Source organism: Mobula hypostoma, chromosome 20 (genome assembly GCF_963921235.1).
Source record: "Mobula hypostoma chromosome 20, sMobHyp1.1, whole genome shotgun sequence".
NCBI lineage: Eukaryota > Metazoa > Chordata > Chondrichthyes > Myliobatiformes > Myliobatidae > Mobula > Mobula hypostoma.
The window spans coordinates 46,494,518-46,521,441 of NC_086116.1; the positions used below are offsets into that span (position 1 = coordinate 46,494,518).

At 40.6% G+C, this 26,924-nt stretch overlaps 1 protein-coding gene across 9 annotated transcripts in view; it reads right to left on the reverse strand.

Moving 5' to 3' along the window:
- LOC134359482 (protocadherin Fat 4-like) overlaps positions 1–25,126 on the reverse strand; it is a 164,068-nt gene extending 138,942 nt beyond the window's left edge. For 8 of the 9 annotated variants that reach the window (XM_063072794.1, XM_063072796.1, XM_063072800.1 and 5 more), the window contains exons 1-13: positions 25,062–25,126; positions 24,673–24,834; positions 24,157–24,324; positions 23,078–23,166; positions 21,820–21,927; positions 15,298–15,407; positions 13,679–13,824; positions 9,271–9,459; positions 8,336–8,424; positions 5,176–5,283; positions 4,969–5,078; positions 4,727–4,872; positions 2,373–2,555 (exon numbers count right to left, since the gene is read on the reverse strand). In XM_063072794.1, coding sequence (XP_062928864.1) covers positions 2,373–2,555; positions 4,727–4,872; positions 4,969–5,078; positions 5,176–5,283; positions 8,336–8,424; positions 9,271–9,459; positions 13,679–13,824; positions 15,298–15,407; positions 21,820–21,927; positions 23,078–23,166; positions 24,157–24,324; positions 24,673–24,834; positions 25,062–25,098 — 1,645 coding nt within the window. In that variant the 5' untranslated portion in view covers positions 25,099–25,126. Of the gene's footprint in view, positions 1–2,372; positions 2,556–4,726; positions 4,873–4,968; positions 5,079–5,175; positions 5,284–8,335; positions 8,425–9,270; positions 9,460–13,678; positions 13,825–15,297; positions 15,408–21,819; positions 21,928–23,077; positions 23,167–24,156; positions 24,325–24,672; positions 24,835–25,061 lie in introns of those variants that run through there. The other variant, XM_063072801.1, reaches the window with a different exon arrangement.
- Between the last annotated feature and the right edge of the window lie 1,798 nt (positions 25,127–26,924).

Genomic DNA, 26,924 nt, shown 5'->3' on the forward strand with positions numbered 1-26,924 from the left:
CTCTCTCTGCCCCTCTCCCACTTGACAGAGGATGCAAAAGCTTCCAAGCACGTATCACCAGGTTGAAAGATGGCTTTACAGACTCTTTGAAAGGACCTCCTTTATGCTAAAGATGAGCTCACAGTCTCCCAATCTACCTCGTCATGGTCCTTACATTCTGACTGTTGCACCTTATCTATGAATGTAACATTATATTCTGCATTCCGATTTCCATTTTACAATGTCAATGTACTTGTGTGGAATGATTTGTCTGAGTGGCACACAGACTAAAGCTTTTCATTACATCTTGTGGTACATGTGACAACAAAAAGCCAATACCATCTATACATTAAAAACTTTGATGAACTTCTTTTGGGGCCACGCCTTTGCTAGATGGACACGACGACTGTTTACCTCACCAAGGTAAAGGCTGTTTTTTAGTCTGTGTCTCATAGACATGGCCACATCCAATTCAAACTCTGTATAGAAATGGCATGACAACCTTAACAAAGATGGTGTAACTTGGCAGATTTTGCATTGTCTCTTATCAATATGCAAAGCCAGCAGCCAATATCTACCAATAAATATTTATCTTTTTATATACAGGTGTCCCCCGCTTTTCGAACGTTCGCTTTACAAAACCTCACTGTTATGAAAGACCTACATTAGTACCCTGTTTTCGCTTTCAGAAAGTGTTTTCACTGTTACGAAAAAAATCAGCGCGCGATAAAAAATCAGCACACGATAAAAGGCAGAGCGTGCCCCGAGCAGCCGCTCTCCACAGGATTGAGAACTGCTTTACTTTAACGCGTGCCTGTGAGCAGTCGTTTGCAAGATGAGTTCTATGGTATCGGAAAAGCCTGAAAGAGCTTGTAAGGGTGTTACACTTACGGTAAAACTAGACATAATTAAGCGTTTTGATTGTGGTGAACGAAGTAAGGACAAAGTGAGTTTGACTTGTGGAAGTTGATGAACATGATGTTGAAGAGGTTTTGGCATCCCAAGACCAAGAACTGACAGATGAAGAGCTGATGCAATTGGAAGAAAAAAGGATAACAATCGAAACCGAATGAGTAATGATAAAGGACGACTTTCATTTTGAAAGGGTACGTCGGTTTAGGAGATATTTGCAGGATGGTTTGAGTCCTTATTAAAGAACTGTGTGATAGAAAAATGCGCGAGGCTCAGCAGTCAAGCAAGCCTTCCACATCAGCCACAGCAGACGACGAACCTGCACCTTTGACATCGAGGCAGGCAGAGATAGAAGAAGATGAGCCGCCTGCTCTAATGGAAACAGACAATGAGATGACACCCCAGTGTCCCACCACCCCAACCCCCAGGCCACGGACAGATACTGATTCGCAAAAAATGCAACGGTAGCCGGGATGCACACAGTACATCTTTAAGAAAAAAGCCGAAATAAACATGCTAATTAATTAGGTGCCGCCTAGCACGCAATTGTCGGCCCAGATCAGTGCCGATGCAATTGGCAGTTGTTTCTAATCTGCGCCGACATTTAAGTGCCGGGCAGCACCTAATTAATTAGTATGTTTATTTCGGCTTTTTTCTTAAAGATGTGCTGTGTGCCTCCCGGCTACCCCTGCGTGCTTCGCGGCAATGTATCTGTCGGCGGCCCGGAGGGTGGGGGCCACTGCACCACCCAGCCTGCGACTACTCAGTCTAACACACCATCATCAGTGTGCTCGATGTCTTCCCAATTTCGGTAAGTGAAACTACACTGTACATACATTATTTCTACTTTATATATGCTGTGTATTTTTACGTGTTAATTGGTAGATTTGGCAGCTTTGTAGTTTAAAGGTTACTGGAGAGCACGTTTATGCCAACAGCACTTGCGTGAGATTTTCGCTACGGAGATGTGTGCAGGCAATCGTTGTAGAGAAGTATTTCTACTTTATATAGGCTGTGTATTTATCATATCATTCCTGCTTTTACTATATGTTACTGTTATTTTAGGTTTTATGTGTTATTTGGCATGATTTGGTAGGTTATTTTTGGGTCTGCAAATGCTCACAAAATTTTCCCACATAAATAAATGGCAATTGCTTCTCCGCTTTACAACATTTCGGCTTATGAACCGTTTCATAGGAACGCTCTACCTTCGGATGGCGGGGGAAACCTGTATTTCTCCTGAAACTTATAGTCATTTTTTTAATGTACGTATTGCAATGTTCTGCTGCTACAAAACAACTTTCATAACATGCATCAGTGGTAATAAACCTGATTCTGATAAACCTGACTGAGAATAGATTTACATCCATTCTAGGCCTATAATTGAACAGAATGATGAAGTCACAAAACTTGCTACCAAAAGTATTGTATTTGTGATAATCAATAGTCAGCTCTAAATAAGATAATTTAAATATCTTCACCTGATATTAAGTTAGCAGCACATTCAGGAGCTTCATTAATGGGATTCAGTGATATGTTCAAGTTACACATTGCTATATTCCCTCCCAGGTCTGTGACAACTATACTTAATGTATAGAATTTGACAACAGAATCATCTTCATAATCCAGCTGTAAGGTATTCGAAATTGTTGCAGTGTTTCCAGCTGTAATCCAAAAAAAAGGCATGTGTTTTAATCAAACATAAACAATATTTCCTTGCCGTACATCATCACTTAATAATGTGGAACTGCTGACAGCAGCAGTTGGCAAGTTCCTGCAGAGAGAAATGACAGACGATGTGCGGGAATAAAGAAACTCTTCAGTAAGAACGTTACCAGTCTTTCTTGACAATGTGAACACTTTTTTGACCCCAATGTAAAGAGCTAAGCTTTCACCATATTCCTCATAGTGAGCTGTTGGACTCTCCTAATGATAATAATAATCATAATAATGATAAGAATAATAAATACTCCATTGATCCTGAGTGGGAAATTCTTTCATTACAACAGCAACATTTAAAAATGCGCTTAGCAGTGTGTAGACTTAACTAATAATAAATCACAGAATAATAATATAGACATGACATGCAGCATGCAGCATATTGGCATATATAAAGCCCCCTCTGACTCCAATTCATAGCTGTAGGTCCTTCAGCCTGTTGTAGCATGGATGAAATTACCGGAGAGACAGAGTTACTGGTAGATACAAAGCAGCTTCTTTATTCGACACAACAAGGTATAGTAGGCATCTACGTACCGAGATGCTTTCCGCAGAAAGGTCTGTTAGCTCAATGTGGGCTCGATATTTATATGCTAAACACAAAGGCAATCACTACTTAAAAGTTATAGACAATACTTAGACAATGCTTCCTTTTGAAGCTACATACAAACATCATACCTTCAGATTTCAACCTTTCCTTCTGACGCCAACATGTCTGGGTTGGTATCCACAGCCTTTAAGAAAGTAAGTTAAGACTACGATACATTTATTTGGCATTTCCCATGCTAACATAGAAGACAATTAATATTTATAATGTATAGGTGATACTGCCTTTGAAACTACAGCATTGGGTCAAACTACCAGAAGCATCTGGTATTCACACCTTTTAGGAAGCCCATTGTGGTGGACTTAATCCACAGTCCTTTGTCAAACAGTTAAAATAGAAGTCTGGTGGCCAAAATCATTTAAGTGTAAACAAATCATCTACCCAAAAGGAAATCCACTCTAACAAGCCCAACATTATTCATTTTGAAACTAATCCTACTCTAACCTGTTTATTCCTACCATATTTCCATCATCTACTGCCCAGATCACATACTGGGAGTGATTTTTGTTTTTGGGGTGTGGGAGGAAACATAAGCAGTTACAACTACTACTACGTTGACAACAGGCCTAGGGGGCCGGCGTCGGGCATGATGATGGACTCTCCACTTCTCCCTCTCCCTCATCAGTGTGTTCAGTTCATCTACGTTAGCCGCGCCGCTGTCTTCTAGGAGCATGTTGACCACAGTCTTCGGAGGGCACCCAGAGTTCATCCTCCCGTGCTTGGGCTCCCATATGATGACTCGCAGGTGGCTCGGTATGGTGTAGACAGTGCCCCGCTAGTTGCAGTCTTCTCGCCTCGATTTTAGTGGTGAGCATCAGTAGGTTGTTATAGAGCTCGACGTACGTCATGTGCTGTTGCCAACTCACGTCAAGAGCCATCCGGAGCATTCGTGTATAGCAACCATCTAGAGACTTTCGCATCGTCTTGGTGAGTGTCCACGTCTCACATCCGTACGTGAGAATGGACTCTATTACAAAGAATGCATTTAAACTCCACTCCGATAATGCCAGAAGTCAGGATTGAAAACGGGTCACTGGGGCTGTACCAAAGCAGCTCTCCTCGCCATGCCACTTTGCTGCTTTCGCAGTAGAAGAATTGCAGCTTAACGTAAGTAAAGTAAAGGCATCCGTTAGTCTTGCGAGACCATGGATCTGCGCCTGGAAAGTCTTCACTCTCCAGGGCGCAGGTCTGGGCAAGGTCGTATGGAAGACCAGCAGTTGCCCATATTTTCACCTGCTAGTCTCCCCTCTCCACGACAGTGATGTTGTCCAAGGGAAGGGCATTAGTACCTATACAGCACCAGTGTCATCGCAGAGCACTGTGTGATTCAGTGCCTTGTTCAAGGACACAACACGTTGCCTCGGCTGGGGCTCCAACTCACGAACTTCAGATCACTAGTCGAATGCCTTAACCACTTGGCCACGTGCTCACACATTACAATCAGTATATCAAATGGTTAGATAGCAACATTGCAAGTAGTCATAGGATAAGAGTTAACACGATTCCTACCTTGTTGGATTTCAAAGGCAGATTCGTTTCCTAAAAAGCTAAAAGTTGATTGGTCATTGTTATCATTATCAGAGGCAGATAGTAAAATCAGTGTGGTATGAGCAGCCGTTTCTTCATTCAGATTAAAAGTGCTTGATGGACAGAAGCTGAAATGAGGTAAACGTCTGATTAATAACCAAAGAGTGATTAAAATAAGTATGACCAAATCTTGTCGGTCAAAACCAGGATGATATTTAATATACCTGATGGTTGGAGTTTCATCATTTACATCAGTAACTGTGATTGTCACTGTGCTCGTGCAACTGAGACTTGCAGTCATATTTTCAGTAACCGAAACCACAGCATAGAAAATCTGATGGGAAAAAATGTAAAAGAGGACTAGAATGAAAAACTGCAGATCTTCAAAATGCCTGGAGTAAAAGTATTTGAGAAAGTGATGCCTCTCCTACCGTGTCACCATTTTCAAAATTCAAAGCAGATGTTGTGTAAATTTGACCAAAATTGTCCACTCTAAATCGGGCAGTTGTGTTGGTGGAGGAACTTGACAAAATGGTGTACTTGGAAAATATAATGAAGTTAAGTTTCTTTAAGTATAATCTTCAACATTGACATATATATTGGTACTGCCTGGATGCTGGAGTCAACCTTCTGTTCTTTTGCTGAGGAAAAGCTGGGATCAGGCACAACGATCAAGTCACAACACTGGTGTTTAGAAAAATAAATCAAATCGTGATTGAGAAAACTGAGGGGAGGAAAAGAGTTTGAGCAGCTGGACAGAGAAAAGAAGAGGAGAAAGGTGTAGGTCATATAGAGAGGAGAAGGGAAATATAAATTGGAAGTAGGAGGTATACACTGTTAACAACCCAGGGAAAAGTAGGAAGGGGAATGGGAATAAACAGATTGGAAATAGGAAAAGGAATTGGGGGTATGAACCAAAGGGGCATTAACAGCATGGAGGAAGATTTTCCATATCAGAATGTTGATGAACAAAATCTCACTCATTCACACTTACAAACACACACAGTCAGACAGTCTCACCCACACACACAAAGGCACTTGTGCACAATGAGGCAATTCATCTACTCAAGAATTGTAGCTGCAAGCTGGACAACTCTAGATATTGTGTGATGAGTGTTTTATCTGTAATCTGGAACTCCTTTTCCAAACCCATCATTACTCCAAGCACTAAACTAATTCAAAATTAAATTTTAGACTTCTAGTATATTTTTGAAATATAATCAAAAGGCGGATTACATAAGAAAGAAAGACTGCAAATGCTGGAAATCAGTCAACATTTCGGATTGAGATCCTTCATCAGGATTGGAAAGAGAGGGGAGAAGCCAGTATCAAAGGGTAGGGGGAAGTTGTGGAGCAAGAGCTGGCAGATGAGAGGTGGATCCATGTGAGAGAGGCACAATAAGTTGAGGGGGAGGGGAGAGTGGAAATGATGCAAGAAGCTGGGAGGTGAAAGTGACAAAATGCTGAAGAAGATCGAATCCATTAGGAGAGGGCAGTGGGCCATAGAAAATAAAGGGAAGGAGGTGAGGAAGGGACCCAATAGAAGGAATATGTGAGTAATGGGTAGATTGGGAGGTCAAGAGAGGGGAAAGAGATGGGATGATGGAGCCAGTAGAGCAGGTTAAAACCAAGGGTTGGGGGCAGAGAGGAGTGGCTACCAGAAGCTAGAGATATTGATGTTGACTCCATCAGGCTGGATACTAACAAGGTGGATTACGAGATGCTGTCCATCTGATCTGCATCTAGCCTCAATTTGGCAGTAGAGGAAACCATGGTCAGACATGTCAGTGTGGAATGAAAATGGCTGGCCATGGGGAGATTCTGGCTGTTGTAGTCGATGGAGCAAAAGTGCTCAATGCAGTGGTCCCCCAGTCCGTATCTGTAGAGGAGGCTGCAGCTAGAGCAGCAGATGCCATAGATGATACCAATGGATTCACACAAGAAGGACTGTCTCACTGTGTTGCCCTTAAGTATTTATTTGACTTTGTTGGGTCTACGCTTTAAATGATTTGTTTGTAACTATTTTCTAGTTAAAGTTAAAGGTTGATAACTATGTTACAGTTTAACAAAGGTAAATTCATTGTCTATGGTATATCGCGGCATGTGATGACGTCACCTCCGATTTCGCCGTGTCTTATGTGTAACCTCCGGTTCGGAGGTGTGAAGGTGGGTGCCATGCGTGCAGCATGATCGTGAAGAGCTCTGTTTCTACCCACAAAGAAACATTATAGAAGCAACGCCGTAAGTTCCTATGAAATTATTTGAAGTAAAAATATTAACACGGTTTCTGTTAAGGAAGCGGCGGTTCGGGTGGCGCGCGTGTCGGCTTTTCAATTTCAAATGTGGGGTGGGCTCGGGCCTGGTGGCGGTTTGACGCGGACCCCTTTGCTCCCTACTCGGGGTGGCTGGAGACACTCGCTAAAAGAAGAGAGCGTGCGTGGTCTCCAGAATGAAACAGACACTGTATATGTTTGTATTTTTTTATCAACAGTTTTCACCATACGACGTTAATGTGGAAGAGTGAACAGTAAATGGTTAACCTTACTACGACTCTGTCTTCGTTGGCTCTGGTTTAACTTTGTGGTTAGTCAGAGTTTCAACACACTGCATGAGAACACTACACTCACTGTTTAGGGTCCTGAATAACGGTGAGGGAGAATGTAGACGGGAAGGTGTAACACTGAGTGAGGTTGCAGCAATAAGTCCCTGGAGGGGATCAGTCGGAAGGGATGAGCGGACAAGGGAGTGATCCCAGCTGAAAACTGAAAGGGGAGGGAAAGGGAAGATGTGCCTGATGGTGAGATTCTGTGGGAGATAGTGGAAGTTACAGAGAATGGTATATTGGATGCAGAGACTCATAGGGTTGTAGGTGAGGACAAGGGAACCCTATCCTATTCTGTCTAGGGGTGGGATGTATGAAGTAGCACAACCATGAGGGAAATAAAGGAGATGAAGTTGAAAGCTGCATTTCAACAGCAGTGGAGGGGATATCCCACTTTCTGAAAAAAAGATGATGTCTCAGACGTCCTGGAATGGAACACCTCATCCTGAGAACAGGTGCAGTGGATGTGAAGGAACTGAGAGAAGTAAATCGCATTCCTGCAATGACGGGGTGGAGAGAATTGTAATTAAAGTAATTGTGGGAGTCAGAAGGCTTATAGAAGATGTTGATAGATAATTTATCTCCTGAGATAGAGATAGAGAGATCAAGAAAGGGGAAAGAGATCATCAAGATAGACCAAATGAACCTGAGAGCAGAGCAGGGTGGAAGTTGGTAGTGAAGTTGCTGAAGTTGATGATATCATCATGGGTGCAGCAAGCAGCACCAGTGTCAGTGTGATGGAGGAGGAGTTTGGGAGCATTGCCAATGTAGGTTTGGAACATGTACTATTCTGTGTAGCCATCAAAAAGGTAGGCAGAACCGGGGCCTTTGTAAGTGAGCCTCTGGTTTGGTGAAAAGGGGATGTGGCGAAAGAGAAATTGATGAGTGTGAGTTTCAGATTTGCCAGATGGAAGAGGTTGGTGGGAGAGGGGAATTGGTTAAGCCTGTTATCCAAAAGGAGGCATTATCCATTGTTAGTGAATGCTTACAAATAAATCATTTCCATCAGGATCAGAAGCATTTAACTTATAAACCGACACATCCGTGGCACTGGTCTCTGGAATGGTGACAGCTGGTCCTGTAAAAAAGTAATACATTTTACTACTAGCTGTAATCTATTGAGTGTGCTCATCACAGCATTGAAATTAAGTAATAAAACGATGAAAAATAATGAATTCCTCTCAATGACTGTGGGCTGAAGGTTTTATGTTCGGGATCTTGTTTCTCCTTGAGTCTAATGCCTTGAAGAAAATGTATGTGGTAGCCCATGTACTAAATGGGGAGGAGTAGGTCATACAAGTACAGAAATGAAGATAAAAGAAACTGGAATAAACCAGTTGGCCCTTTGAGGATGCTCTAATTCGATATGATTTTTAAAAATGTATTTTTTATTTAGAGCTACCACACAGAACAGACTCTTCTGACCCAATGAGCCTAACCACCCAGTATCTCACCTATTTAATCTAGCCTAATCACAGGACAATTCACAATAACCATGTCTTTGGTCAGTGGGAGGAAACTAGAGTGTCCAGAGGAAACCTACAAAATGACAGGGAGAACGTACTAACGCTTTATAAATGGCGCCGGAGCAGCAGAATCAGGGTGGAGTTGATGGGCAAGCGAAAGAGAACAGGTTACTGCGGAAAGTGATGGACAGGATCGCTCTGAGAAGTAGCAAAAGTTTGAGGGACTGAATGGTTGCCTCTTTGTTGCAAGGTGATAGGAAAGTGTTGCTAACTGCTTGACGTAGAAGTCCATGGTCTTCAACATGCTTAATCTGTGAATCCAGCACCAGCACTCTGTACATCCACCAATTATACATCCATAGGTATAAACAAAACATATTCAGAAGTATCACGTCTACTGAGATATGTCTGGCCAAACATGACTTATTCATTATTCATCATGAAGGTTTAACACTCACCTGTTCCTGCTGCAAACTGAACCTCACATTCAGGAGCTTCATTAACAGGATTTAAAGACACTATGAAGTCGCAAATGGCATAGTTATTTGCCGTGTCTGTGACGATTACATTTAGTTGGTAGCTGTTGATGGTGGAGGCATCGTCGTAGTCCAGCAAGGAACTAGTGATGATCCATGCATCATTTCCAGCTGAAAGTGAGACAGAAGTTGGGTAACTTTGTTGAGAAGGACAATTGATGGAAAGATAGTGCAATCTGTTTTATGTTGTTTGCTTTTTGTTGCTATTGATTATCCTATAGCTGAATTTATTTTGAGAAGTTCTCACAATTTCATGTTCGCTGGTCTGCTTGCTGCAAGGCTTGCAAAGCCCAGTGATGGAGGAAATAGAATCCAAAATAATGTGCAAAAATAAAAATTTAAATTTTGTACAATTAGTTCATCATTAAATCTGCATTAATAATGTATTTTCAATTCATCCTCCAGCAACACCTGAAAATGTCACAATGTACGAGACTGCATTAGGACGTAATCATGCACTTAAGATCTAAAATAAAATACTGAGCAAATAGGAATTAAAGGTTTCTTTTATTTAAAACAAAAAGAAGTATAGATTTCTATTGCATATTCTATTTTACAGATGGCACATCTTTATTATTAAATCTGGGGCTATTATTTGATCTTATTCCATGTTGTTTTAATTTTGAATTGGTAAGAATCCAGTCAATTAAAAGAAACTATTTTCATGCCTAACCCTTGAATATGTTTAATTCCCATATAAAAGGAAGTCAAAAGTTAGGCCTTGTCTATAATGTTGAAAAACAGGTTTTGGTGGATATGTGACTTTCATATTAACACCATTAGCTCTTACAAGAGTTGGTGATGTGTTCTGCCCAATGATTTTCAAGTATTACAGCATCTTCCATGGGGTCAGCCTGCCCAACACATTTGAGTTCCACAAGTTTGTCTGTTGACTCCAGTCGGTATGAGCACCTCATCAGCAACTTCTGAATGGACTTTGCCTCAAAGGAAAACATTGACTAACATTCATTGTGCAAAAAAATAAGATTGTGGTGTTAGTTGTCAGTGAAATTTCAACATTGTTGCTCAAGTCAGTAATATTCCTGAGTAGAGAGCAACAAAATTTCCTACAAAATGTTCTTGCACACAGGACTTCAAATGTGCAGATCAGTTAGAAATGTCTAATCCTTTCCAAATACTGCTTTCTATTTATTCTTGCATCCTCCTTTCTTGAGGTCTTTTACTATGTTTTCGGTTTCCTTCCAAAATGATGTACTGGCTGTTCTCCTATAATATACATACAACAAGAGGCAATATCGAGCCAAGTTGGAAGCCCAGGCTAACCAAAGGGATGCCAGTAGACTATGGCAGGCTCTAAATGAGATCACTGGGCGCAAAGAAAAGGCTGGGAATACCAATAACTGTGGCGCTTCTCTTCCTGACGAACTTAACGTATTCCACGCAAGATTTGAACAGAAGAGGAGCGTCCCGCTCCCTCCGGATGAACTGGACCTGGTGGCATCGAGATTCATCATCACCGAGGAGGACATTAGAAGGGCCTTCCTGAAAATAAATCCAAGGAAGGCGACGGGCCCAGATGGCGTCCCAGGACGGGTTCTCTGGGCCTGTGCAAGCAAGCTAGCTGGAGTGTTTGCTGACATCTTCAATTGCTTCTTGCTTCAGTCTAAGATCCCCTCGTGTTTTAAGAAAGCAACGATAAACCCAGTGCCGAAGAAGAGCAAGGTGGCATGCCTGAATGACTATCGACCTGTGGCTCTGACATCAATTGCTATGAGGTGCTTCGAGAGATTGGTTATGGCACACATCAACCACAGCCTACCGGTCAACCTCGACGCTTTGCAATTCGCCTACTGGAGCAACAGGTCAATGGCAGATGCCATCTCTCTGGCCCTACATTCCTCCTTAGAACACCTGGAGAATAAAGACGCATAAGTAAGGCTCCTTTCCATTGACTACAGCTCTGCCTTTAATACCATCATTCCAAATAAACTGATTCCTAAGCTCCGGAACCTGGGCCTTAGCAGTCAGATCTGCAGCTGGATCTTCAATTTCCTCACAGACAGGACCCAGAATGTGAAAATAGGGGACAAGCTCTCCTCTACAATCACTCTGAGCACCGGTGCCCCACAAGACTGTGTACTCAGCCCCCTGCTGTACTCACTGTACATCCATGATTGTGTAGCCAAGTTTCCATCAAACTCAATATATAAGTTTGCTGATGACACAACAATTGGAGGCCGTATCTCGGGTAATGATGAGTTTGAGTACAGAGAGGAAATTAAGAACCTGGTGGCATGGTGCGAAGACAATAACGTATCCCTCAACGTCAGCAAGACCAAGGAATTGGTTGTTGACTTCAGAAGGAGTAGCGGACCGCATGACCCAATTTACATCGGTGGTGCGCAAGTGGAACAGGTCAAAAGCTTTAAGTTCCTCGGGGCCAATATCACAAATGACCTGACTTGGTCCAACCAAGCAGAGTTCACTGCCAAGAAGGCCCACCAGCGCCTTTACTTCCTGAGAGAACTAAAGAAATTTGGCCTGTCCCCTAAAACCCCCACTAATTTTTATAGATGCACCGTAGAAAGCATTCTTCTAGGGTGCATCACAACCTGCTATGGAAGTTGTCCTGTCCAAGACCAAAAGAAGCTGCAGAAGATCATGAACACAGTGCAGCACATCACACAAACCAACCTTCCATCCGTGGACTCACTTTACACCGCACGCTGTCCGAGCAGTGCTGCCAGGATAATCAAGGACATGACCCACCCAGCCAACACACTTTTCGTCCCTCTTCCCTCCAGGAGAAGGTTCAGGAGCTTGAAGACTCATACGGCCAGATTTGGGAACAGCTTCTTTCCAACTGTGATAAGACTGCTGAACGGATCCTGACCCAGATCTGGGCCGTACCCTCCAAATATCCGGACCTGCCTCTCGGTTTTTTTGCACTACCTTACTTTCCATTTTTCTATTTTCTATTTATGATTTATAATTTAATTTTTAATATTGACTAAATTTGTTATTTTTAATATTTAATATTTGTAATCCAGGGAGTGGGAAGCGCAGAATCAAATATCGCTGATTGTACATTCTAGTATCAATTGTTTGGCAACAATAAAGTATAAGGTATAATTCAATCCAATTCAAGTTTAATTGTCATTCAACCATATTTGAATACTCATGAATATAGCCAAATGAGATAGTGTTACATAAGAACATAAGAAATTAGGAGCAGGAGTAGGCCCTCCAGCCCATCAAGCCTGACCGACCATTCAATAAGATCATGGCTGATCTGTCCGTAAACTCAGCTCCATCTACCTGCCTTTTCCCCATAACCCTTAATTCCCTTACTAGGTAAAAACCTATCTAACAGTATATTTAGTGAAGAAGCCTCAACTGCTTCCCTGGGCAGAGAATTCCACAGATTCACCACTCTCTGGGAAAAATAGTTTCTCCTCATCCCTGTCCTAAATCTTGAGGCAATGTTCCCTAGTTCTAGTCTCACCTACCAATGGAAACGACTTTCCTACTTCTATCTTATCTATCCCCTTCAAAATTTTGTATGTTTCTATAAGATCCCCTCTTATTTTTCTGAACTCCAGAGAGTATAGTCCCAGGTGACTCAATCTCTCCTCATAGGTTAACCCCTTCATCCCTGGAATCAACAGTCACACACAAGATGGTATAACAATCATGCAACGAAAAAATCCCAAACTCACGCCATCAATCCACAGTCGACCATAATAGAGCCCATTGCCCACCGAGGGGGCAGCACTGACCCCAGCCTGGACACCAAGCCACACTGCCCATAGTGGAGCGCATCGGCCCCAACACCCGCCAGGCGACTCTGTGGCTTGAGGCCCAGTCCTTGCATATACAAATATATATAGATTATTAGTAAAGTACCACCACACAAAATAAACATTGTACGTATATAGTCCAGACCCTTCAATCTTCAGTCGAACACACTAAGCTATAGTTCATTCATATTGAATTTATTTCAGATTTACTTTATCTTTCCCACAAATAAATTATTTTCCATCTTCAATCATGTGTTAACCTCTACCAACAAAATAAACTTTTGTATACATTTATTGTCAGCATTAAATTTTCAGATTGAGTATTCATCGTTCACAATAAAGGCATGATTCCTTTATATTCTATATGGGATGACATGGTTTTCAGAATTAGTAAATCATATCTTAAAATTTTTGTCCAGACCAGGTTATAGATACTCCCTTAGCATGATATTTCACTATGTATCAGCGGGCAATGAACAGAGGAGTAAAACAGAGCAGAGAAGTAACTATAAAAAGACAAGTGTTGAACTAATTTTAAAATAATGATATACAGATGGTAACCTGCTTACTTCCATTAATTTGGAATTGAGGCACAGGAGTTCCGAAGGAGAAGGTCAAAACATCGTTGTCGTCATTATCCGTGGCAGTTAAATGTACCACCTGAGTCAGGGCAGGTGCTTCTTCATCTACTGAGGCTGGACTTGAAGGGCAATTACTAGAAGTGATGAGAATTGATTACTTGCATGTGTTGCATCCTGGTACGTTGAAACATATTTTTCAGTAGTTCTATTTCTGGTTGTGGTCTAGTATTTCACTTAGCATGAAGTAACTGGAACATTTTCAGTGGTAGAAAAGCAGCACAGGGAATTGTATGTGCTATCTAGCCTTTCCGGTGTATATTATAGTTATTATTTTACAGATCCTCATCCAAATTATCAGTTATGACAGCTTCTAATATATATATGATTAGGAATAATACTGATCTAACATTGAATTACAATTCACCTTGCCAAGGAGAATATGGATAAACATTTATACAGGAGGGATTGTAATTTTTAACCAGGATGTACTGACCTGTCAGTTTTGTTCTGTGTCTTAAAAAATCTTATGATAAATTAGCTTCATCATCTCCCACACTGAATCTCAAATATTTATACATTCCTCATTTTGATGTACTGCACTGACCAAATCATTGCTCTCTTGAGTCACCTTATGTTTTCTCCCTGTTATTCTTTCAAGTTTGCTCATATCACTTATTAGTTTCATCCAGACGTTTTAAATTTTAAAAATCAGTGAAATTTTAAGGTTTGTAAATGTCACTGTTAACTGTGCTACTGTCTTGGAGCTACTACCATGCCTCTGGTGTGAGGTCAATGATAAAGATCAGTATGTTTTTTGAAATGTTAAAATAAGACTCTACAGCATGCTTTGGACAAGACCTTGATTATATTCGTAGGTGAGATCAAATTATTTGTGAACAATTTTTAACAGGATGTTCAAAGTTCAAGGTGAATTTATTATCAAAGTACATGAATGTCACCACATACAACCCTGAGATTTGTTTTCCTGTGGGCATATTCAGCTAATCTAGTAACAGAATTGTAACTACACCAGGATTAATGAAAGATCAACCAGAGTGCAGAAGACAACAAACTGTGCAAATGCAAATACAAATAAATAGCAATAAATAATGAGAACATGAGATAGAGTCCTTAATGTGAGATCTTTGGTTGTGGGAAACATCTCAATGATGGGGCAAGTGAGTGTAGTTATCCCCTTTTCTCCAACAGCCTGATGGTTGAGAGGTAGTAACTGTTCTTGAACCTGCTGGTGCAAGTCCTGAGACTCTTGTACCTCTAACTGATGACAGCAGCGAAAAGAAAGCATGGCCTGAGCATGGGTGGTGGGGATCTCTGATGATGGATGCTGCTTTTCTACGGCAGCAGTTCATGAAGATGTGCTCAATAGTTGGGAAGGATTTGCCCATGATGTACTGGACCGAATCCATTATCTTTCGTAGGTATGGTACATAGCAGAAAAGGAAAAGCTTCTGCAGTTGCTTTGGAGCAGTGTACACTTGAATTCCCAATCTTCTCTCAAAATGTGAATTTTATGAACAGTAATAACGCTTCTTCACTTTGTACATGCTACCTGAAAAGTGTTTAATAGAAAGTAACGTCAAACCAACCTTACAACTGGGGATTCATCATTGACATCTGTAATGTGGATTGTTACCGTGTCAGTGCAAGTGTTGCCCGCTGGATCGGACACAGAAACTACAGCATCATACCGCTTCAGCTACAGAGAAAAAATGTTTGCATATTCTGTCATTGAAAAGTAACTTAACCACTATTAACAGCAGTATCACAAGATTGGGATCTCTTTGGTGAAGTAATCTACTGGGAAATAACCTCTTCTCGGGCTTCCAGCCAGGTACAGGTATTGATTTTAACTGACATTTGGATGACAAACTCTGGCAATTTCATGATGAAGGTGGTAGAGTTTGTCATCCAAACTTCAGGTAAAATCGATACCTGTACCTGGCTGGAAGCCCGACAAGAGTTTATTCATCATACGTCTATGCCAAGAAAGATTAAATCCTTTTTAATCTATTGAGTGTCTGTGCAGGTAACTGCATAATATAGAGGTAATGAGCACATTCACATTTCTAATTTATTCTTTGCAAACAATATGGAAGGAGGCCATTTGGTTGATCAAGTTTATCCCATTTCTCCATTTATTTCCTGGTGACCTTTTCTGACACTGGTTAATACCCTCTCATGTAATTCTCTTATTACCTAACTACACTAGCGTTGATCGATCAGTATGTCTTAGCAATGTGGGAGGAAACTGGACTGCACAGAGGAAAGCTCATGCGATCACAGGGAGAATGTGTTAAGTCTACCCAGACATGGACAAGGAGTTGTTTTTTCACCTAAATGGTAGTCCAGGATGCTTGGAAGTCTACTCCACAGACCTCGTGGAAGATACTAAGGCTACGTCCACACTACGCCTGATAATTTTGAAAATGCCAATTTCGAGTAAAACGACAGGCCTCCACACTAAGCGTTTTTCAAAATATCTCTGTCCACATTAGACAGATATTTGGGCGAATTTCCTCCTACTGGGCATGCGCAGGACACACAGAAAACAAGCGAAGAGGAAACGATATACTTGGTGCACGTTTGTCCAGTTACAGAGTAGAAAAACTTAAAAGGAATTGCTCTTGGCTCTCGCGCAGGAGGACTTAAAACTAAAAAAAAACAAATACTGGAGCGTATGGAGGCAACCGACAGGGAGTTCACGGACAGTATGACCCGGCTGATGACGAACATTGAAAAACTGACTAATTCTGTTGCATTAATAAAGCACCTTGTTAAATGTATAAAATGTCTGCATCAGTGTTATCTTGTATTTCCATACTGTTACACATCTGTTGTCAGAGAAGTACTTGCATAAATAGGTGAACCACCTTCATACAAGCAAGGACAGAAAATACGGCAAAGTGAGTATACTTATTTATTCAGTAAGCTATGGGTCAAAGTATTTGGTGAGTACATTCCTAACCCTTCTGGCTTCAGTCACGTTGCCGTCTGTTCTGAAATTGTTAGGTGGTTGCGTTGAAGAAAACAACGAACATCTGTTCTGGCATGTCATGACAGCATTTTTAAATAGTCAAAAAAGCTCACTTTACAATTCAACTCTCACGCCGTTCACACCGACTGCACATTATAACAGCTTGTGCAGTACCAAGCAGAAGCAGAAAAAGCAGTGTTGTTCTGGTGTTGTCATGACAGCGTTTTTAAATTTCTCCATTTACCCCATACACACTACAACGGATATTAGGTGTTTTCAGATTTATTCACTGTGGAGACCGTTTTTGAAAATCTCCGTTTTCGGGGGATGAAAACACCGTTTCAGTGTGGACAGAAGGTCAAAACGAAGAGAAAAAGCTTCATTTTCAAAATTATCCGGCGTAGTGTGGACGTACCCTAAGTAGTTGTTGGTCATTTAACATAAAATTGTGGAACTATGGTAGAAGACCAATATTGTTAATAGGCAAAGCATATTTAGATGCATTAGTAACTTAATCACTTTGACGTCATTGTGGAAAGACTGATAAGCCTTTGAATCAATGCAAGGAAGTCAATCATCTGCATCCTTGGGTGGCCAGCCTTGAGTTATTTACACTGTTAATTTAGCAGCAGAGTTCTACACGGCTCCATGAAATTGGATGAGCCCAGTGGAAACCCACAGTGCTTTGCATCCTGCTTGACATATCTCAGAATCTCAAGAGAAAAAGCATCATCACCCTCATCTATAAGCAGAGAGGGAGAGGGAGCAGATCACAAGTTGTCTGCCCAACGCATTTAACTATGGATTACCAAAGTTTTGTCCAAGGCCATCTTTCATTGAGTTGATTATGTTCTGAGGCAGAAAGATCTCAGATGCCTTGAGCTACTTAGAAATACAACTGCTCACCTGTATGACTAGTGGATGAATATCCTGTCTGGTCAGCTTGGACCTGGAGTAAGCTCTTGGAAGAAATCATACATAGACATGATGTGTTTGACAACTAAATAGACTTTGAGGATGATATCCATAATTGGACAGAACTGTTCAAGAAAGGCTTCAATAACTAGTCAAAGTTAACAGACAGGAAATGGAAAAAAAATTGGTCAAATCTGGAATCAGTCAAGGCTGCTCACCCTCTTCTAACTTGTTTGTGTGTTGTATTGAGCCTTTTGCAATATCCATCTGTAAGGATATGGGGTACATATGAATGATGTTGCTGTCTTCTGCTTGGATCCATAGTTAATACAAAGATTTATCAGCATTTGCAGACTGTAGCACAGGCCTTGGGACCAGACTCAGGTGCAGCAAAGGGAAACCATGTCATTAGATAGTCCATCCATCCAATCCTTAGCTGTTTTCTCTGTCTGGTTCAATAACCTCACAGTGCCCACCTATTTCAACTTGACTTCCTATTCCCAGTCTGATACGTTACCTCAAGATCCCCTCTACTGCCACACTCAGGTTGGAGGAGCAGAATCTCATAATTCCATCTGAGTAGCCTCTAACCTAATGACATGAACACAATTTCACTAACTTCTGATAATTTATCCTCTATCCCCCTTCTCTTTTTTTCCATTCCTCAGTCTGGATCCTCTCTGTTATGTTTTGTAACTACAAAGCATAAGAGCAGTTAAAAGCTAAAACACAGAGCTGTGAATGAGTGTCTTAGTTTCATTTCAGCAAGACATGGTGACATGTTGATGCATGTCATTCATGTATTTTTACATATAACCTGTAGTGAACTATTTAAACAAAGAATGCTTAATCAAACAATACATTCACAATATTACTAAGATATTAAATACACAACACTTCCCCCTGCATAGATATAAACTCCAATTCAATATAGAATGCATCTCAACTATATACACAATATACTATATAATACAACTACTATACAGGTATTTATAGAAAAGTAGATTTTTAATTTAAAGTCTTCCAGTGGTGCCATTAAGAAGGCAACTCATGGAAGCAGCTCCGATGGCAATCTTCGAATATTTCTATTTTAGACTGCTACAGCTGAAATCTACAGCTATAGCCGTGGACAATGCAGTAAGCAGCATTGTTTTAAGGCTTTTAAAGACACTACTCAAAGTCGATGAATCTCGGATGGCAGTATCTAGTTGCAAGTGCCGTTCCCCTTTAATACAGCAGAAGAGAAGATGCCGCGCTGGATTAAATGTTCATTAAAAGGAGAAGAGAGTTCCAACTTCAACTATCGTCTAATCCGCTGGCACATGTACAGTGTCTGGAAAATAACATCAAAGACCTCACAGCAAGATTGCTGTACTGGAGGAAAACCTGATACTGTTGTGTTTTTTGTTTCTTGGAGACTTGGATAGGCCCCACCATAGCTTGCTGGCTTCACAATTCACTGCCAAGATAGGATTGCTGAGTTTTTCAAAGGCAGAGGAGATGGAGTATGCTTTATGATTAACTCCTTGTGGTGCACAAACGTGGCAGTTCTGTCCCGGACCCGCTCACCTGACCTGGAGCATCTAGCAATCAAGTGTCATCCATTTTATCTGCCGTGAGAGGTTTCAGCCTTCATCTTGGTCATGGACTACATTCTACCTCAGGCCCGTGTCAAACAGGCTCTAGACGAACTGAGCAGTGTAATCAGCAGACATGAAACAGTGCACCCAGATACCTTTCCCATCATTTTGGAGGACTTTAACAAGGCCAGAATGAAAAAAAATCCCTAAATAATTATCACCAACATATCTCTTGTGAAAGCTAAGGAGCCATTGTTATACTGCCATCAAGAACACTTACCATGCCATCCCGTGCCCACACCTTGGAAAGTCTGATCATCTGGCTGTACTCCTACTCCCTGAGTACAGGCACAGACTGAAGACCACAGAACCAGTAGAGAGGACCAAAAAGGTATGGACAAGGAAGGCAGAGGAATGCTTACAGAACTGCTTTGAGTTGGTGAACTGGACAGAATTCACAGATTCATCTTTGAGTCTGAATGAGTACACCACAGTTGTCACTGACTTCATTAAGACCTGCATGGTTGAGTGTGTGCCTACGAGAACATACTGCACATACCCGAATCAAAAGCCGTAGATGAACCAGGACATTCATAGTCTGCTGAGGGCTAGATCTGTGGCATTCAAGTCTGGTGATCCAGGACTATACAAGAAGGCCAGGTATGACTTACAGAGGACTATATCAATATCAAAAGAACAATTCCATTTGACATTAGAGGCAGAATCAGATGCTCATCAACTCTAGCAGTGTTTGCAGACCATTAAATCCTACAAAACAAAACCTAAGGTCATGATTGGCAGTGATGCTTCACTCCCAGATGAACCCAATGCCCTTTATGCTCGCTTTGTGAGAGAGAATAAAACAATGGCTATGTGGTTCCCTGCAGCATCCGGTGACTTTGTGATCTCTGTCTCGGAGGCCGATGTCAGATGTCTTTTAAGAAGGTGAACCTTAGTGAGATGACAGTTCCCAATGGTGTACCTGGTAGGGCTCTGAAAACCTGTGCCAATCAACTTACAGACATGTTCAAGGTTTTGTTGAGACCAGACTTGGAGTCCTGAGTGACTCAGGAACAGCTTCTTTCCCTCTGCCATCTGATTTCTGAATGGACATTGAATCCATGAACACTACCTCACTACTTTTTTACACTACTTATTTAATTTAACCTTTTAAATATATAGAGAGATACTTACTCTAGTCTACAGATTTTATTATTACTTATTGTAATGTGCTGCTGCTGCATAACTACCAATTTCATGACTTATGCCAGTGATACTAAACCTGATTCTGAATCTGACTTTCTATTCTTTTTGCCTGTGATGTGATCCTTGCTGTCAAAGGGCATCATCCACAGTGTGCCTGTTATCCACCAAAGAGATCAGCTCTTCACATCCAGGATTCAATTGGAATTAATGTGTTTTGCCTGCTGTAAACTCAGTGCTCTTTTCTTTCTAACAAACAAAAACCTGAGTTCAATAGATATGGAATAGGGACAGAAATGGGCCGTTTGGCCCCTTGAGCCTGCTGTTAGTTTACCTTAATAGCATTTTCCTGAACTACCCCCAAATCCCTTATTCATTTAAAATGCAGAAACCTATCAACCTCTGCTTCAAAGCCAGTTAATGACTGCGACTCTACAGACTCTGAGGTAGAAAAATTCTAAGATCCCACACTACCATTGAAGAAATTCTGCCTCATTTCAATCCAAAATGACTCACACCTTATTTTGAGAGCATGATTCATTCTTCTACACACTTCAGCCAAAGGAAACATCTTCGCTGTACCTATCCTGCCATACTTTCTAAGAATTTTGTATCTTATAATGAGGTCACCTCTCACTTTTCTAAGCTCTAGAGGTCACTCCTCACGTTCTCCCGATATGATAGACCCCTCCTTCCAGGAACCAGTCTAGAATCTTTTCTACATTCCCATCGAGGAAGTGTATCCGTTTTTAGATAAAAGGAATAAAAATGAACTCAGGACTCTAAGTCTGGTCTCAACAAAACTGTTGTTAAGACATCTTCATTCTTGTACACAAATCCTCTCACAATGAACAGTAACCTGCCGGGCCTGCATGTTAATCTTCATTGGCTTGTTTCCAAGAACACATGTAACTTTGAAAATTAACCTATACCACCATTTAAAAAGTGCTCAGCTTTTCTATATTTTTCTGAATGAACTGGATGACCGTGCATTTTAACACATTGTTAGCTTGTCTATAAACCCTTAAATCCTCCTCACTGTTCACATTCCATTCAGTTTTGTGTCAACAGCAACGTTGTAAATATCGCAATTAGTTTGCATACTCAAATAGTTATTGTTTCAGTCATAGTCACTAGTCACAGCCTACCTTCTGAAGAAGGGCCTATTTATTCCTATGCTTTGTTTGTGCCATTTCTGAGGCCTTAATCATCAAATATGCTGAATTACTTCTGTTAGTTGTATCTCTCATTTCCTTTATTTATACAACTCTTTGGAGCCCCATAAAGAACCCTCAGATTGATCTTTTTCTCTGCTAGTCTTTAGCTTCACATAGATTGCTCATGTGTAGAATACCAAATGCATTGCAAGTTTACTGGGCAATGTTTTATCTTCATAATGTTTTAAATACTGAGTAAATGGGTTTTAATCAACTTACCTGACGAGTAGATTCATAATCCAACGCACTTACTGTAGAAATGACACCCAGGTTGTTAATCTCAAACAGCGTGAGAGTTCCAGATGTAGATATTGAAAGAATAGAGTACTGTAAAACAATTAAAAGCTCTCATTCACAAAGTTGTTGTGAAGAGTGCAAAAGTTACTATTTGAATGAACAGTTTAATATAATTACTATAAAATACATTGGCTGATACTTTCTGGGTTAATAACAACTAGAGGTGGGATATCTCTTCAGTGATCACTGGCACAAGTATCATTCTTTTCTGTAATATTGAACAGGCAGGCTGGTCAACCTCCAAATGGTTTGGAGGCTTGCGTGCCTCAGAGAGCTAGACTGGCTGGAGTCAGGACTTTATACTTTGGCTCTTGGTAGGGTCACCCATGCCAAGCAGGTCAAAGGGTAGAGGCCAGACTAAGAGTGGTCCAGGTTTGGGGGTTCAGCTCAGGGCTAACAACCCTGACATGCCAAACAAGACTGTTACAGAAACAACAATGAGGAATCCTTCTACATCTGTGTGCGTGACAGTATTCCTGAGTCACCACCCGGGAGACTCAGAGTCACCAGGAGGAAGCTACTGACACGGTGAAGGAAGCTGTGAATGCCACCAGAGACGGAAGACCTTCATTGCTGCCCTAAATGCCAGCAGAGTAATGGGAAAAAGAAGGCTGGTCAAGCCTGGAATGATGGTGAAGGGTAGATTAGATGGTACTTTCTATTAAAGATGAAGTAGACCTAATCTATTCTGAGGAAGTGGTAAGGCAACATATTTGGTGACCGTGCATTTTCTGAACAATAAAAGCATCATGGACATCTGGTGATGTGTGCTGTTTGTCAATAGACCAGATCTGGGGAGAAGTGGGAGAAGGGTGAAATATTCTGGGGGACTGTGAGTCTAAGCCTGAATATGTGATCCTTGGTGGGTAAGAGATAGTGTAGATTCTTGCAAGGGATATATGAATGTGTGGTTGAGAGAGAGTAGGGTCTGTATGAATGGTGAAGGATATCAAGGTGTGGAGGGGTAGACTGTCTCTAGAGTGTAGGGTCAGTTTGATTGAAGGTTGAAGGTGAGTTAGAAAACCACCATTATGTTTTGACAAAATTAATTTCCAAACTCTATGAAAATAAAACTGTAGAATTAAAATTTGTTGAAGTCTCAGTAAAAATGGCTACAGCACATTACAACTGCTTTCAATTTTATTTTCTTGACTGATCATAGTTTAAATTTGATACTCACATTTAATACTTTGCTTTCAGGATCTGAAGCAGAAAAAATATGAACAGTTTCTCCAGTGTTATTGGTCTCAGAAATAGACACGACAAGATCTAGGTCAAATAGCAGAAATGTTTCAGAAGTAGTTATAATGCAACATTTTTTCTTATGTCATCTTATGATGTAGAGGAAAACTATTTGATGGGTTAATGTTGGCTCTCAGAGTAATCACGTCAATTTCATTTTGCACACCCACTCCTCCCCCACACCCTTCTCCCTACTCATGCACTGTAACAATTCTCTCTCACATGTCCAGCACCACCCCCACCCCCCGATACTTCTGCCACCTGCCTGTACCAGGGGTACTTCCAGTTGCCAGGTAACTTTGGGATCTGGGAAAAAACCAGAGCATCTCGGGGAAACCCTACAAAGTCGTACAGAGGATCTACCTCGGATCACACCAAGGTGGCTAGAACTGGGAGGCAGAGGAAATTCTTGCTGCAGTACCATATAGTCCAACTAAAATATTCCAATTACAAAATTAAAAGTACTTAGCTTGTGTCTCGGTTGTATGTAGTAAGAGAGAACTGGAAAGTTAGCATCATTGTCTCAGCTTTATGTCTCAGAAATTACCTGTTAGTGAATTTGTTTCTGCAATGTTAAAACACTTGGTAGCTTTGAACACTGTGTCAATAATATCACTGCAGAAATGCTCCAAATCTGTGACAAAGCAAAATTCTTCCTGGATTTAGCTTCATTGAAACTCTTACTGCCAATCAATCTTTTCCATAGGAATAAATCAACTTCAGGTAGAGTTAATACACAAGATAAAACAAAAAAAAACATTAAACTGGATTGCTTGACTTCAAAGAGTTCAACAACCCTTTTCATTGTTGAAAATAATCACACTGCTCTTAATTCCTGTTAAATTTACAGATTTGTTTAATTTTCAGTTGGGAACCAAATTAGATACATGTATTTGTTTTTTATTGCTTGGAGGCTGGAATACAAATATGAGTAAGTCTTGCCCTTGGTAATGAACTCAAAGGCTTCTGAAAGGACTTTGTCTTTCAAGCCAAGTCATTATTACAATTTTGCCTTACCTGCTGCACTATTCGTACACAAAGGGGACTCATCAACATCAGTGATGGATATTGTCAAAGTTTGTGTGCCAGTTTCTGTAGCATTTGTAGCTCTAATCACAAGAAGAAATGTTTTAGGTATAGAACTCTCAAAGTCGATATCTACGATGGTTTTAATAATTCCAGTTTCTGAAACAAAGAATATAAAGTGAGTTTTTTATTCAGTGACAATGATAATACAATTTCCGCAGGATGGTTCAGTGCACAGTGATCGACCCTATCTGTGTGCTCTCTTTACATTGCTTGTGTTAGAACAATGTATGCATGGAAGACCTAAGAAGAAATTTAAGCGTTTCACTGATCATGATCATTTTGACACCTTTCAGTAATGTGCTGATTGCAATAGCAAACTTAGAGAGCTATGTACATATAAATGCTGCACGACACGAATGAACACCCAAACCACTATCTTGTGAATTCCTGAAATAATGCTGCTAACATATGAGGAAAGATGCATTTTTAATGAAATACTCTCACCATTTTCAATACCGAAATATGAATTGCCTCCAACAATTTCAAATTCAGTAGCACTGAAGTCATTACTTGTTGTAGCAACCACCGTGCCAATGGGTTCTTCCTCAGCTAACACGACCGGGTTTGATAAGAATGAAAAACTCACAGCACTGATTTTCAAAATTCCTGTAAAACAGTGGTGAGGTAAGCAGAAATTTTTTTCCCAGAAAAACTAACCCTTTATGAGGGACAGTCCCTCCTCTCAACTATTGTCAGCAAATATCTTAATACCTCTTTATGTTACAATATTATCGTTAATCTAAGTATTCCGTCTGGTTGCTAACTTTTTATTAGCAATATAAATGTTTATTAAACCCTATTCATGTATTTTCCAAGATTAAGAAAATACATACCTTGAAGAATCAGTACCACTGTGAGCAAAACGTTCATGTTGAAAGCTTTTGGACATCTGCTAAAACTAGTAGCTCACGCTGCTCCTGCAAGACTTTGCATTGTGCTACAGCATACCCTTTTGTCCATTGACGACGTCAACTAAATCTATACAATGACACTAGAAACTACCTTAATTTCCACCTCTCAGTGGGTAGTTGAAAGCCTTAACAATAGCCTACCACATAATGACTGTTCTGCATAGTCAGAGTAATCTTTAGCTTCTGTATACCTCCAGTGAAGTGAGTATATTGTGTTCCATCTCCTAGAAACTGCTTCAGATCTTAATGCAAAAGCTGTTGACAGTTTGCTATAGTTCCTGGTTAAATACCAACAATAGAGAAATGACTAGACTCCCCATATACATAATCAGACTGAACCAAACTGATAATGAGATGAATTTTTAAAAGATAAAATCATTATTAATAAGTACTGTACATAACAGAAAAAGTGGTTCCAACAGCAAGGATGCCACTTAATTTTACAGGTCTTTCACTATCAGCATGGAATCATCCGGGTGAACACTTTCAGATTTTAATCTCGATCGCTAACTTATGTGACACTAGATTATAGCCTCCCTTGCCACTTCACCCCACTATTAGAGTCTTTTACCCATTATTTCCCTGTCCTTTAATACTAGGCCAAAGAAGTCTTCTTGATTTTAAAATCCTCCTTAATTCCTTTCACCTCAACTGTGCCTCTCTCTATTTTTTCACTTGCTGACTGGATTTCAACTCTGTCTTACCAAATGTTCGATAATGTTTATGCAAGAAAAATAACTTTCAATTACATCTAATTACAGAATGCTATGGGACATAAGGATTCAGCCCAAAATATTTGAGTTATTCCTTTGATTGATAACTGATTAGTCACATTCTTCTGCTCTTTCATTGTGGCCATGTAAGGTAATTTGGACAGTGGCTAAAAATAATTCATATTGCCCTGTGTACTTTCACTAATTTGCTTAAACTTGTAATCTCTGGTTGTTGACTCACCAGCTTTTAATAGTCTCCTTATTTATGGCCAGTATGGTAACATAGCAGTGAGTGTGTAGGGTAATGTAATTGGGAGAAATGTACATAATTCACAACCACTGACATTGAGTTGGGATTTCACTTTAAGAGGCTGGTCTGGCATGATGACGTTATTATGTAAAAGGTTTTTAGCGTGCTTTTGTTGTGTAGGTTTTATGTTCAATAAAATGTGTTTGGGGTTTCGTTACACATAAAAAGCCTCACTTCATTTTATTTGCGGAAACCTACACTGGTAGCCCCGATGCTCTAGGACAACTCTGGAGTTATTGACTATGTCGACCAATACAGTCGCTTTGAAACTGCCAGAGTTTTGGGAGCAAAATGCTGTCACTTGGTTCATACAAGCTGAGACCGAGTTCACCCTCCGCCAACAACAGCAAATATTTCTATGTGGTAGTGTCCCACAACAATTCCACTGTGGTGAGAGTGGTGAATCTATTTGTACACCTGCCTGAACACGATAAATACCAATCGCTGAAAACTGAGCTTTTACAGACTTTAGGACTATCAGAGTCTGAGCGCGCAAAACAGTTGCTCTTCATGCCCGGTCTCGGCAATGGTAAGTCTTCGGAGCTAATAGACCACATTCTGCCTCTCATGGGAAATCACCATCCTTGTTTTATTTTTAAAGAACTCTTCATGAAGCAAATGTTCGATCTAGTTCACGTAGCCCTCACTAATGTATCTGTGATGGACTATAGGGAACTTGCTAAAATGGCTGATCATCTACACTATGAGTTTGAACGGCATCTCAAAGATACTGAACTGAAGCTTGCAGATTATATTTCCAAG